Genomic DNA, 15,730 nt, shown 5'->3' on the forward strand with positions numbered 1-15,730 from the left:
GTGTACAGCTTTATGAGTCATAGCCAAGTTCTGCAAGTACAGTTGTCACTGAATAGGCTTCTTATTCCAGTTTGGTAAATTGAGTGGATATGTTGTGTTTTCATTTATTGCTGTGTTGTCATTAAGTAAAAAGTAAAGGTATCCCTGTAACAGGCCATGGAGGCCCATAGGGTTGTGAGATGTTGAGGTTCCCACATTTTCTAGACAATCAGCTCATAGATGGTGGCATGGTTGTCAGCCCAATGTGCCAGCTACCCTTTACCCCCTTACCCCCAAAGAATATTCCAAGAATATTCCTGGTACATTGTCAGTAAGACTAGAATATATACATTGGCAGTCTTGAATGTCCCTTTTCTTTTACTATTACCTTACCATCTTATCTGTAATGTTGTGCCACCTTTTGTCTCATTATAGTACAAATTTATCACAGTTTTCTTCATAGGATCTGATGGGAAATCATCAGCTGCATTACACTGCCACCCTGATAATGTTAGTTTCATCTGTGGTTTTTTACAAGGAATGTGACAGACTCTTATACAACAGTAGCATTTCCAGAATGTAATTCAGTGAATGCAAATTTGCTGGAATACAGGTTTCTTCTTGAAAGTTGTTTAAATTCCTGAGGAATGTGTTTCATGTTTGCCTGAAATGTATCAGCTAGAGAAATTTGTGGTTCCTTGATTCTTCTGCCAGACCAGTTGAAGTGTAATGAATTGTTTATTAGATGGATAAGATATTTGTTCATGTTATTGAATAGACATGGATTTTGGATTGAATGTTGAATTCGTTGGATGCTTATAACTCATAACTACAAATGATTGTCACAGTTTCAATAATTTACATACTCTACGAATAACTACAGCTCACACTGTATTCTCAGTTTGATATGGGTTCACTAATCATTGCTAGGTAGCAGTTTCTGACAGTGGAGAGTCTTCTGGTTCTGTGTTCATTGCAAACCTCCAGCTATGGCTGCTCACTTATATCTAAATGCTAACTGTCAATTCCGACCTCTGACTGACTTAACTTTTCCCATTGGTCCTTGATATGTAGCCTCAGCATGGGCTGCACGGAAAACACTGTTCCCAACAGTTCCTTTATTGGTGCATGCTTATTTGTTGCTGCAGAAATGTGTTTATCACGCTGTTGCTTAGCAATGGTCGCCACTTCTTGTTCCACTATTCCAGCTTTCAGCCGTCATGTTACAGTATTTTGTGGAAACTGTGGGTGCATTTGAAAGTTGGATACCTTCTTTATTCTTCCCAAAATGTGGTTTCGTGTCAAAAATATAAATTATCTTTATTTGGAATCTGTGAACACTCTTATGAGTATTATGCATTTTCATGAAGATGCTGAGTGACATCTCTCCTAGAGCAGCAACATATTTTCAGCTATGTATACCAACAAAAAAGAATTTTGACAAAGCTTCATTCATTTTGTAAACTTTACCAATCATTGCAGAAGCATTTTGCTCTTTGTATACTTTTCTGGTGATTTTGTCATGAAAGAAAATTATGTTTGTAAGTTGTTGGCATCTGTCCTTGCTCACAAACATATTATAACCATTTTTTAAGGCATTCGCAATAGCTGATTTCTGGGATGAGGTTTGAACCTGGGACCTACCAACTATGAATTAGGTGCTACCCATTTGTTCATGACATGTGATCTGTACCACTGTCATTATTATCTTATTTGTAACCAGGCTCAGTGCAATACATTTTCTTTCAGCACCTACTTTTTGCAAGTAACATGCTTATCCACATACAAGAGTTTTGACTTGTGCTCAGTTTCACATACTACACATCACTGTTACCAAATTCTTGTCAGAATTTATCAGTGGTGTCATTCATGTATAATTCCTTTATCTGTCAACAGATACTAAATAATTAATAAACTACAAGGAAAAGTTAGCTCCTGCTGAATGCAGTATGACTGGGTTCACAACAGTAGATTAGAATTTGGAATAAGTGAACATCAAAGCCAGTGGAATACCCGAAATAGCAAAGAATATATTTGGAATATATGAAGTACACCTTTGCACTGGAGTACACCATTGCACCCCCAGCCCCCAATAATTTTGTTCCTGCTGTTTTAGCCAATATGCCTTGATACTTAGTTTGTGACTTGTGGACACTGAAAGGCTAATGCATTACACCACTTCTTAAAAACTCTTGGCCTTTATTAAAAGTGCTCAGCCCCGTTGGCCACATAAGTATTGCTGCCAGAGTGTGCAGTGTGCTGCTGATATGTCAATCTTTAGTAGAGTGGTGTGATATTCTTAACCATTCTTACTAACATGAGGTAGCAGTGTTGGATCTACTATGTGCTTTAACCTGAAGTGGTCCTTTTCTTCCTTCTATTGTAGTGATATAGTGAGTGTTTTTTGAAAATGTTCTGTGTAAAAATTTGTTTTGTAGTCAGTCTGTAAGTAAATGCAGTATGATGAAATCTGTCGACCAGGGTGAATTACTTGTGAACCGACTTCAAAAAGTTTGTATGACAGAAGTCAGCCTTATAAGAGCACCAGTTGTAGCAGAACTGTTGAGGCTGTCTCAGTGTGGGGTTCATTGGAATGAAAGGTGTCGAGTCTGCCTCAGCACTGAACTGTAATGGGTTAAGTACCTGTCGTATATGTGGACCAGTGATTTATTGAGGATAGAAATATCATTTTGGTTCAGTGTTTTAAGAGAAAGTTGCTTTCAGGCTTCTGATAGACTGTGTTTTGGGAATCACTGACGTAGTATATTAAAGAGTGTTAGAAAGTGTGGTGTGTTATTCATTTCTGCATATACATACATTAAAAGTGTTGGTAGGTATTTGTCATTTTGTGAATAGTAGTTTCTCTTTCTCTTTTCATTAGTTTGCTGTCTTGTTCTGCAGAGCTGTTCATCCACCACCTTCCATTATTTCAGTAATATAAAATGACCTTGTACTTCTGACAGAACTATTCCTTGGTTTTTTCTGCATAAATGGATTTTGTACCAGGTATATTTTTGTCATGTGTATGTAATGCAAGCAGTATGCAATAAATAACCTTTCACAGATAAGTAAATTGTTTTATAGGCAGTAAAACTAATGGAGAAACATTTCTGCACAAACATAGCAAAGCAGCAAGCAATAGGTAAGTGCACTGCATATTTATCTCATGTCTGTTGCACACTATCACAAAAAGGATACTTCTGGGGAACCCCACACTGATTTTTTTATATCGTAATGGATTTGATCAACGTGTTGCCAACAACAGCTCTGTAGACGAAGTCCAACACACAACCATAGAGGAAACTGTGTTTACTGTAGATCTGACTAATGCACCAATAGACTGGCTGGATAGCGATCACATGATATGTGTTTACTGTAGGTCCATACCCATTCTGCTGCTGTATAAGTAAGTGACAGAATTCATTCAGGGCAGTTACAAGTTATGAGTTGGAGATCGCATCATTAAGGAGGCCATTGAGATTGAGCTCCATTCCAACAGTATGAACAGAGAGGTTGGGTTTTGTCTCAGCAAGTCATGGAAGCCTCTCATCTTAGCTTAGCCCCGAGGCTATTGGGTCAATGGTCTCCCAGTAACCCTGCCTTTTCCCCCCAACATGATCCTATACCGTCTCTGGCCTGCTACCTGCTAGCCCATATCCACAGACCCTTCCCCTCTCCTCTCTATTGATTTCTCATGTGGCCTACTCTCCCTCCTTTCCTGTTCTTATACGAGGGGGTACCCAAAAGAAACCGAACTTATTTTTTTTAAACTTATTTATTCAAATTTTAAGCACAAACCTTCAATCCCCTTCAAAGTACTCTCCACTTACACTAATACACTTGTCTAGTCTTTTATTCCATTTTTCAAAACATTGTCTAAATTCATCTTTTGAGATGCTTGACAGCGCCTCTGTCGTTTTTTCCTTTCATGTTTCTTTTCATTCGAGGAAACAAAAAAAAAAGTCACACAGGGCAAGGTCGGGTGAGTATGGAGGGTGAGGAACAGGGGTCATACCATTTTTGGTCAAGAATTGTCGTACAGACAGGGCTGTGTGAGCAGGGGCATTGTCATGATGGAAAAACCAGTCACCCAACTGCCACAAATCTGGCCGCTGAGCTCCAAGTCACTCCCGATAGCTCCACAATTTCTTCAATGGTCCGTCGTCGATGTTCCTTGATGATTTCACGAATTTTTTCAACATTTTCATGTGTTCGGGCCGTGGAAGGACGACCAGAACAAGGTTTGTCATCAATTGACATTTCACCATTTTTGAAACGGGAAAACCAGTCAAACACTTGATTTTTCCCCATAGCATCGTCCATGTACGCCGTTTAACATTTCAAGAGTTTCTGTTCCACTTTTCCTGAGCAAAAAGCAGAATTTCACCGCCGCACGCTGTTCACGAAAATCAGCCATTGCAAAAACGACGATCACACAAAACAGTTGTCACTATAAACTCTGCCGAAACTAGTCCTTACCTTCTGAAGCAACGGTAGTCGGCTTATCGACTCAGGAATGTTAGCTCTATGCGCTCATAGCGGCAAAACGCGGTACTACAAAATCTCTGCCCACAAAAAAATTAGTTCGGTTTCTTTTGGGTACCCCATCGTATAGCTGGGTGTTTTCAACTGGTCACTTAGTCTGCAGCCACCTGCTCACGCTGGTTCCTCACTTGCAGATTTTTTCTTTTTTCTTCCCTGAAGATGGAGGCGATACATTCCTCTGAAATGTCACTTTATATAATATCTACATGGCACCACATCCCAGAAGACGGCATCCTTCAGTTCCATTATGTTCACCCTTTTTGTATCCTCACAGAAAGCTTCTTATAACATAATTTTCTGATTTTAGCCTTTCACAGTGGTTGATTATTGATGTTAATTCTTCTCTTGGGTTGTTGCACCACATGGTTGTTGGAGGTGTTGCTGACATTTCAGAGGTTTCAGGGTTGAAGAGAGGGAGGTAAATTTGTCCTTGTGCCAGACCAGATGCCACCTTTTACAGCCCTTCACTAAACTGTTGAGTTCCTGCAGTTTGAGGTTCTGATCTGTGGACTGGTGCCACCCATGTGACTAGGTTGCATTACTCCTGTTGACCTGATGAATAAATACCTGGAACATTTCCTACTCATTTAAAATATTTTGATGTAGAGTCATTATTCAAGAAGGGTGATAAGAAAAACATGACAGACCTATCTCTTTATTAACTTCATTTTCTAAGGTCTTTTCAAAAATCATATATGAAAGACCTTTGCAGCATATTAAAATTAACATTTGAGTAGAAACACAGTTTTGTTACAGACCTTCTGCATCAACAGATAGGCTTCCTGTAGATTGATTGAGGAGATACTAAACAAATTGAATAACAGAATGATGGTTGAATGCATTTTTTGTGACTTACAGAAAGCTTTTGATTATTTTAATCACAGTATTTTATTACATAATTGGAGTTTTATGGAATAACAGGAACAACTCTTAAACTAATTAAATCTTACCTAGAGGTTAGATACCTAAGGTTTATCTTAAATAAAATTCTCCTGACTCTTCTTCAAATTGGGGATAGATAAAGCATGGTGTCCCACAGGGATTACTACTTGGTCCATTGCTTTTTTTTACTTTAATGTCTTACCAAAAACAATAAATCATGATGCTGAAATCGTTCTGTTTGCGGATGACACTAGTATAATCATTACTAGCTTTTTTTTTTTTCCTTCCCTTGGCACTACAGCCCCAGTGGGCCTAGGCCTACCTCCATGAACTTCTCCCTTCACTTCGGTGTTTCTCGATCTTACACATTCGGTAGGACTCCTTGGGCGGGTGATCAGCTCATCGCAAGGCCTCTACCTGTACACAAACACAGAAAAACGCACACACACACAAACTAAACATCCATGCCCTGAGTGGGATTCGAACCCACGATCCCGGTTTCCAAGCGAGCGAAGACAGTACATGCCTTAGACCACTTGGCTACCGTGACCGGTGTTACTAGCTTTAACCCTGTAAATTTTAAAAGTAGTGTTAATAAAGTTTTTCAAGATAAATGGTTCACTACTTATTTACTGTCACTAAATGTTCACGAGACACAATTTATGCATTTTATAACAGACTACTCCTTGGGTCCTACACTTTTTTAAAAGTGTAGGATTAATAAAGGGCTAATCCAAGGGAAGCACAATAGATCATTGAAGGTGGCAGTGCAGGGGCTAGTTTTTATGGCCCATCCCTCACATACATTACATTACATTACAAGACTACTACTTTAATCAGTTTAAACATAACGCATGGGAACATGAAAATACTTAATATTTGTAATACAAAATTTCTGGGACTAACATTGGACAACTCATTTTCTTGGAAGACTCACATAGGTACAGTTGTACCCAAAAGTAAATTCATCTTGCTTCTCGATTAGAACATTTAAGCCTTTCTTGTCCCAAGAATCAATGAAGATGGTATATTATTCCTGTTTTCAGGTGGATCAATTCTTATTATAGCAATATAATTTTAGACCACAGAAAAGAATTATAAGAATTATGATTATATTATTAGATAGAGAGTCAAGTAGAGAATATTTTAGAGAATTAAAAATATTACTACTACAGTCTCAGTGTGCATATTCACTTTCATTGAAGAATGTTGTCTTCTGGGATGTGGCATCCTGTAGCTCTTGTGTGAACCGATGTTTCGGAGGAACGTATCGCCTCCATCTTCATGGTATAAAAATCTGCGAGTGAGGAACCAGCATGAGCAAGTGGCTGCAGCTTGCTCACAGATTTTTCTACCCTGAAGATAGGCAATGTGTTCCTCTGAAAAGTTGTTTTACACAAGCTCTTTACACACCACATCCCAGAAGATGGCATTCTCCATAGTCACCACTGTGAAAACCTCAAATCTTACATTCACTTCTCATTGTTTGTTATCAGTAATAAACATAATTTTAAAGTAAATTCTGAGATACATAATATTAATCCCAGGACCAAATCTGATTTGCATCATCCACCAGCTCATTTATCACTTTATCAGAAGGGAACATATACTGTGGATTAAGGTGTTTAACAGTTTACCTCTTCCAATAAAGAATTTTTCCCATAATAAAAGAAAACGATTTAAATTGACCCTGAAAATTCTGTCATTTCCTCTTACCACATGATTATTAAACAGAAAGTCTTGCTGCCAGGTAAAATATCCTGTTGACAACTAATTCTTAGTTTCCTTTTACATAAGCATGGGCAGTTGTACTGCAGGCCTTTTTCTTGACATAATTATTATTATTATTTTACTGCAATTGGGTATTCACCTGGTAGCAGTAGAACTTACACTGATACAGACAAGGAAAGTTTATAACATGCCTTCAGTTTTAATACCAGTATTTGTGTTCTTACATGGCATTCAGATGAAAAATACTGGAACTATGAAGAGTCCATAATCTCTGTAAAAAATCAGTTGATGTGACAAATCCTACACATTTCCAGCAATAACTTAAATCATAGAAACCTCATATGCATAAGAATGCATTTTGTATAGGGCCTCAAGGGAAAGACAGGAGAATGCACTGTAATGTGCTACAGGGACTCTTCATGTTATAATAGTTCCTTGATTTCTAATTGATACATTTCTAATATGGTGTGTTGATTGGCTGGTCTGATGGAGGGGAGAGTAAAGCATAAATAATTTGAAAACAGAAACACCCAAAATATTATTTGCTTATGTATATTGCATCATGAACTCTTATCTACACTATTACTGAGATCATAATTTTTGTCATGAATAGAATCATAGCACAGAGTAGTGCCAAAGGGAGAGAATTATGTTCTGTCTTTACCCCCCACCCCCACAGTGTGAAGGATGCCATCAAATGGATGGATCAGATGGTAAATGGATAGTTGGTTCATTAGTAAATGTGTATAATGACAACCTGTGCAGTAAATTTAAGTAGTGAAAACTAAGGTGAAATCCGGTGCATGGATATGCCACAGATGTGTAATTAGAAGCATAATGTATGGATTTTTTTCAGTTGACCTAATCCTTCCAGCCGCACTAGGCCCTGGAGTTTACTCAGCCTCTAACAGAATTGAGTACCAGGAATTAATTAAATAATTTTCCTGGAGAGGAAAGCGCAGCCGGCACGTAAGGCTGACAACCTTACCACCATCTTTGGGCCGATTGTCTAGATAATGTGGGACCCTCAACGTCTCACAACCCTATGGGCCTTCATGGCCTGGTACAGGGATACCTTTACATTTTTTACTTTACATAATTTTTTCTCTATTTAATATGGCTATTCTAAAGTTTCAGCATGATCAGCCCGATAAAATAACTTTCATTTAAGTTTGGTAGATATGTATGGCAGTATAGAATTCATTGCAGGAGTCCTACTTTCCCTATTTTGAAAAAAAAATAAAGTAGGTTTATTGAGATCACGGTGCTCTCTGTGTGTCTGTGAATCCCCGCTATCAACTTTTCAGTGCCTGAACCAATCTTTATGAAACTTGGTATGTATATCATGGTACTTGAGCCCATCTCAACAGTATACTACATAAATGTGTTTGTGTGTGTATTCCTCTATTGTTGCTAGGCAGCAGCTCAGTAAAATCATTACTACGGCAATGAATACACATGTAACAGTAGGAGAATTGTTGAATGTGCCATTTTCTATGCAATCTGTGCCATGTCTAAGAAAAATAGGTGGCTAGATCTTCCCAGAACTCCTTGTTTATTATTTCAACAGATGTCATTTAATTATAATAGCATATGTCTTTTTGTTCTCAGCTTTCACCTGGTCGAGGGGAGGGTTCTGATACAGATATGGAACCTACAGCATCACAGTCCCAAGATTGTGAGCCTACTCCCCCACTTCAACGCCATGGATCCAAGAGCAACTTCTTCCTGCCTCCTGTAGAAGGGGGTGACTCCCCTCGCAAAGCAGGCCACCCTCAACAGCAGCAACAGATACGAGGTCCATTTTCTCGTGGCAGTCCACATCCAAGGCCAAGGTAGTTTAAATAATGCTCTCTTATGGCCACATATCCCAGAACAGCATTCACATTTGATATAGCGTTCCTGTCTGAAGTAAAATCCCTTAATTGATGTAACATACTTCTGGTCTTATGTTAGTGTGGGAGAATGTTTTTGGATATTGTCCATTGTCTGGATAAAGTGTGTATATATATATATATATATATGACTATGTTTTTCACATTCCCTTTTTGCTTGATCTTTTTTCCTGGTAAATATATTTTTCTTTCACATGTTTACATTATCGTATGACAAACCATGTTCTGTGGTCTACATAGTATTTCGTGCTGCTGTTGCCCACTGAGGTACATACCATTACTTCTGTTAGATGCAGCTTTTCACATGCTTCACTGTTCATTGCTGGTGATATGAAATAACTTTATCCATCTGGTTCCATAGGTGGGTATCCTTTTGTTCTGCTTGAAGACAGACAGAGATTGATTATGAAGCATATGTACTTTTAATTCAAGCAGTGGAGAGTATCCAAATAAAAACTTGCACAGTCATTGCAGTTAGGTCTATAGTCACAAATTCCTGATGTACATGTAATTTTACCTTTGCTAAATCCCTTGAGTCTGAAATTTTATATTTTGTGAAGGTACTAGAATAGATTCTGTTTATGCAGTTTGTTACACTTGATAGTGGCTGTCTTAATGTGTATCAATAGATAGTGTAACTTATTACTGACTAGACATGAGGTTTGCATTGATAGTTGGATTTATTGAAGGCTTATAACTCATAACTACAAGTCATTATAATGTTGTCACTAATCTACACACTTTACAAATAACTGCAGTATCCACTAAGTCTCAGTCTGTTACACCCTTCTCTTAATCTTGCTGGGTAGTGGCTCCCAACAATGGGTATTCTTTTGCTTTCATGCTCAGGTCCTTAACAGCTGGCAGATATCTCACAACTAACTTGTGCTCTTGACTGGTTGTTATGTAGCCATGGCACAGACCACAAAGAAAACACTGCTTCCAGAAGTTCTTCTGTTGCATGCATATCTTTTGCCACACACATGTGTTAGCATCCACTGCCTAGCAGTGCCTGCACCTACACATTCCACTATTCCAGCTTTTCAGCCATGATGACAATAGGAAACTCTGTATAGGTAAACTTTTGTCTGATGTAGTTCATATTCAGTATTGTCTGGAACATAGAGATGCTTTGATACCATTGACTTTTGACTTGGCTCCAGAAATACAACATTAGAAAAAAAAACAGGAGGGAATGAGATTGAGATTGGGATGCGTCACCTCCTGGCCTTAGCGGATGATGTTCAGTTTCTGTGCTCCCACTTTGGAGCATAGGGCATCCATCATTTCAGTTTCTTAATCCTAAGGTAGTCGATAGGACTCTTTGCATGGGGGACAGCCAGACACAAGGCTGCTACATGCACAAACACAATAAAAACAAGACAAATGTCCATGCCTTGAGTGGGGTTTGAACCCACAATCCCAGAGTTTGAGCAAGTGAGGTCAGGTCATGCATTAGACCGTGCAGCCACTCTGATTGACAAGAACATAAATACCATACAGAAAAACACATAAATTCTATTAGATGATAGTAAGGAAGATAGTAAGAAGGAAAAGGAATGTGACTTTACCTTTTAATGATTGTTATGTATTTGGACAGGGGTATGGATGTTTCTCAGTCTCGAAGCCACACTCCTGATCCATTATCACCTGATCGACAGCAACAACAAGTCCCTTCACCAGCCCCGAGAGGGCCTGGGCCAAGTCCCACAATGCAGCAGCGGATAAAAGCCATTGGAGTGCCGACTCCTCTTGCCATGTCAAGCCCCGTCCGCAGGTCAGTCAACAGTCAGGGTTCCAGAGCAGGAGTTTATAACAGTCTTGCTTGTTCTGTGTTAATTTTCATTCCTTTGGTATTTTTTCTTTCCATTCCATTATATAGTTTTCAGGTTGATGACATGAAATGATTCTGTTCAAAGTTAGTGTTTTAGCATTTACAGATGGTGATTTTTAGTGTCACAAGTCTGTTCCTTCAGTTGGGCCACTCTTTTTATGCTGTTCTCTAACAGCAGCATATGCTGAAGTGTGATACCATTTCTACTGAAATTGCAAGCCTTGAGAAAAAAATCTTTGCTTACCTCATATGTGGTGGTGTTTACAGCTCTTTACAAAGCCTTATAGAACACACAATAGAGAGGGTGGGAGAGACTGCACTTTCTGCACACACACAAAAAAATATGTTTTCTTGGAGGATTTAAAAGTCATAAAATTTGAACTCCATTGTCAAATTCCACATACTGAACTTACTTAATATGAAATCCTCTTGCAATTTTGTTAATAGTTTATTCAGTTCTAAGTATGACTTCTGATTTTTGAGACATTTCTCAACATAATTTAACAGTGCCACCTATTTAGTCATGAAAACATTTCACCCTTCCTCCCACTGATGTCGCTTATTACATGTATACTTGCTGAATTGTCAACTTCTGAAGTGTCTTACATTTGCTCAAGTCTGTTTACAGTGATGTAACACTTTCCTCTGAATTAAGTACTGCCTGTTTGTAAAATTTTGTGTCCATTAAAATTTTATTTAGATGCTGAAACACTTCTTCCCCCAACCACCAGTACTTTACTTTATTCATTTGTCAAAGTAGGTTCATAGCGTCATGTATGATGTGTCATGCACCGTAAAGTCATTGTAGTTTTGAATTGAGGTGGGTTTTGTCACATACTTTGGCCATGGTGGATATGAGTTCTTTAAGAATCTTCTGCTTTGTTGTGAATAGAGGGTATTAAAGGAAAATTGTGAGAGTTCTTTACCCAGAAAGCAAGTATAAGAATTTCTCCTTTTCTAAACTGCTTTTTTCACCAACTTCATACTTGTTTCAAAAGGTCAGTGGTAAAAGTTCTCTATTTCAATGAATGGTTACCATTATGAGCATGCAAAGTTTGTATAGATCAGATGTGAAAGAGACTGTTGTGAAAAAATTATCAATGAAAAGGTGACAACTTCAGATGAGGTAATCTCTTACCTTCAGTAACTTTGTTACAGCTGTGTGAGCTAAACTGACTGAAATATTTCAGTCATACATGCTCTTTGCTGCATGGTACATGAAAGATCCTAACCAGTCATGTGACAACCACAAAGCATCTAAAACTTGATTCCCCAATGGGGTTGATATTTGTTGGATAAATACTGCATTACTTGCATATACAGTGGAACCTCGCTTAACTAGCATAATTCGTTCCAGAATCTTACTCGTAATGCGAAACACTCATTAAGCGAAACAATTTTTGCCATATAAATTAATGTGAAATATGAATGTGTTCCATGCCGAAAAAATACTAAAAAAAATTTTATGTATAACGTTTATTCAAAGAAAATTATATATACCTTGTTAAGTAGCGTGAATCATCTTCATCTTTTCTTCTATGCGGAATGAACCAACCTGGATTGCAAATTTGATTTGAAGAAAACAAAAAAAATCGAAATAATTAGTTTATTATCTATGATACATATCTAATTCTTTTTTACTAGAAAGCTGTCTAGAGACATTTGTTTTTGCTGACGCTTCAAAATTTGGTGAAAATGCGACACAGCATTATCATTAAATAAATTTGTAGTGCGCATAGCCACTGCCTTATTAGGGTGATGGTTCTCCATGTATGATGCAACAGTTTCCCATGCTTTCAGCATTTCTCATATTGCGCCAGAAGATTGTTGCTTTGCTGTTACCTCCTCCTCCTCCTCTGACAAACTCTCCTCCACAACTTCTTGATGTGAAACACAATGAAACTTCATAAGCTCTTCGGTGGACAGCTCTTGGCTGTGCTCTTCCACAAGCTCATCGATATCATTGTAATCCACCTCCAGCCCCATGATCTTGGCCAAAGACACAATCTTGTTGACTACAGGCTCCACAGGTACTATCTCAAACCCCTCAAAGTCACATTTGACAACATTCTCCGGCCAAAGCTTCTTCCAAGCAGAAGTGAGTGTTCTCTTGGTGAGCCCTTCCCATGCCTTTTCGATCATCTTGAGGCAGGCAACAATGTGGAAGTGATATTTCCAAAATGCTCTGAGAGTGAAATTGGTCCCTTCAGTCACCTCAAAACAACACTCAAAGAATGCTTTAGTGTACAGCTTCTTAAAGTTAGAAATAACCTGCTGGTCCATAGGCTGGAGTAACGGATTCTTTCAACCAAATTCTCATCAACACAGCTGCTGGTGAGAACCATAATTATATTGAATAACTCTTTTGGAATGTCTCAGGTTATAGGTCATATCTTTGGTCTTCAGGGTTGGCAAGGTTTCTGTTGTCAGCTAAATATGAAAACTTCAGGATAAGCTGGAAGTGGTTTCTTGATAACATCATGAATGCAATCAGCATACAAGGTATCTTCAGAAAGTTTCTACACTTTTATATTTTCGAAGAAAATGGAAAGAATGGGAGAGGTAGGGTATCATATGACTAGTGGGCAAGGCAAGCCTCTTGATGTTGCAGTTATTGCAAGAGTTGCTACGGAGCAGTGAACATAGCAGTGAAACTTGAGAACTGCACCAAGGAAGAGCAACAATCTGTTATACATTTTTCTGTGGCAGAAGGTGTACCAGGTGGAGAGATTTATAAGTTCATGTGTGCTCAGTATGGGGACAGTGCTGTTTCTTGTTGAGTTGGTCATGAGTGAATTGAAATGTTTGAAAATGGCTATATGAGTGTGACCAGTGCAGAGTGCTTGGGTCATCCACCCATAGCCACAACTGCACAGAATGAAGAAAGAGCTAGGGAACTGATTCTTCAAAACAGAAGAGTGACTGTCAACAAAGTTGCATAACAACTGAATATCAGCATTGGGTCTTCTGTTCTGTGGTGTATGATAACCTTCAGTTCCATAAAGTGTACCAGGTGGGTACCTAGGGAACTGACGAATGAGCATAAGCGCATGTGCTTGGACATTTGTTCCTGCCACTTGGCTTGTGAGGGTGAAAATTTTCTGCAACAGATCGTCACAGGCGATGGAACCAGGGTTCATCAGTATCAACCAGAAACCAATCAGAAAAGCATGCAGTAGAAGCAGCCATCATTTCTTGTTGCAAAGAAATTCAAGATGCAACCGGTAGCAGGCAAGGTGATGATGGACCATCTTCTGGGATTCTCATGGGCCTATCCTTGAGACCTGCCTGGAGTGTGGAACTACTGTCACAAGTGCAACCCATTGTGACATGCTTCATGGAGGGCTGAAGCCTGCAATCTGCTCTAGAAGAAGAGGGAGACTGTAATAGGGCCACCTGTTGTTGCACGACAATGCCTGTCACCATACTGCAGCCCGCATGTTGGAAACCCTTAGGAAGTTGAAGTGTGAAGTCATGGAACATACAACTCACAGTCCAGCTTTGGCACCATCTGATTTTTTCACCTTTTTCACAGCTTGAAGAAGCTCTAGGAGGGAGAAGATTTAAAAATTATGATGTATAGAAAACAGTGATATGTATGCAGCCAGAGACTTTCTGTTGTGATGGCATTAAGAAGTTGGTAGGATGCTGGGAAAAATGTGTTGAAAATCAGGGTGATTTCATAGATATATTATTTTTGTAATCATGGATAAAATAGAATTGTAAAATAAAAAGTGTGGAAGCTTTTTGAAGAGCCCTCATTTTGTGATTTGCTTGTAAGGTAAATGTGCCAGACTTTGCCCTTTCATGCGACTGCACCACCTGCAGCCCGGACCACATGTTCTATGTAATTCTACAGATAGAAGTAATAGAATTTTTGACACAAAAGGAGAGCTGTGGTTGGTAAGAGAGATTGCCACTGTAAAGAAAGATGTGTGTTAACAGATCAGATGTAACAAATCAGATCCTGTGTTTCTCTCATAATTATCTGTTGTAATTTTTTTCGTCACTAACGTCATTGACATGTGTTATATATTATTGAAAAGCTTACACATATTGTCTTTATTTTTCATGCTGTGATGAGTTTTCATTTTTCATTTTGATCGCTGGTACAGTATATTGTGCTCAGATACATGAAGAAGATTTGCTCCATCTTCTGCAGTGATTAATGAAATGACACAGAGAAGACAATGAAACCCACATTCGATGTTTCTGTTGGGGACACTGTATTTGAACACTAGACCAGAATGAAGGAAATTTGCCTCTGTGATTATTGACTTGTGATCATTTAAATTGAACATTGAATGGGGTAGAAACTAAAATTGGGGAACATTATTTTCAGATATTTGTGTGTTAACAGATGATGGAAGGTGTACTTGTGAAATTAAATCTAGGATTGCCATGGCAAAAGCTGCATTTAGCAAGAAGAAGAATCTTTTTACCAGCAAATTGGACTTAAATTTGAGAAAGAAACTAGTGAAATGCTGCATTTGGAGCATTGCTTTGTATGGGGCTGAAACTTGGACACTTAGGGCAGTAGATAAGAAACACCTGGAAAGCTTCGAAATGTGGTATTGGAGAAGGAAGAAGATCAGTTGGACCGATTATGTGAGAAATGAAGAAGTGTTATTTAGAGTCAGTGAGCAGAGGAATATCCTACACAAAATAAGAAAACGGAAGGCTAATTGGATTGGTCATATCTTACGCGGTAACTGCCTTCTAAAAGAAGTTATTGAAGGAAAGATAGAGGGGCGGATAGAAGTGACCAGAAGATGAGGAAAAAGACGTAAGAAGATGCTGGATGACCTTGGGGACAGAAGAGGATATTTTCATTTGAAGGAGAAAGCTCTAGATCGCATCAAAT

The 15,730-nt window shown here is 38.6% G+C and overlaps 1 protein-coding gene across 8 annotated transcripts in view; it reads left to right on the top strand.

Moving 5' to 3' along the window:
* The window catches only part of LOC111861674 (probable palmitoyltransferase ZDHHC8), a 60,727-nt gene that overhangs the window by 29,538 nt on the left and 15,459 nt on the right, over positions 1-15,730 (top strand). For all 8 annotated transcript variants that reach the window (XM_023846431.2, XM_023846437.2, XM_023846432.2 and 5 more), the window contains 2 exons: positions 8,749-8,972; positions 10,633-10,809. In XM_023846431.2, the coding sequence (XP_023702199.1) occupies positions 8,749-8,972; positions 10,633-10,809 (401 nt within the window). The remainder of the gene's footprint in view (positions 1-8,748; positions 8,973-10,632; positions 10,810-15,730) is intronic.

The sequence above is a fragment of the Cryptotermes secundus genome, unplaced genomic scaffold, assembly GCF_002891405.2.
Source record: "Cryptotermes secundus unplaced genomic scaffold, Csec_1.0 scaffold185, whole genome shotgun sequence".
In the NCBI taxonomy this organism is placed as follows: domain Eukaryota; kingdom Metazoa; phylum Arthropoda; class Insecta; order Blattodea; family Kalotermitidae; genus Cryptotermes; species Cryptotermes secundus.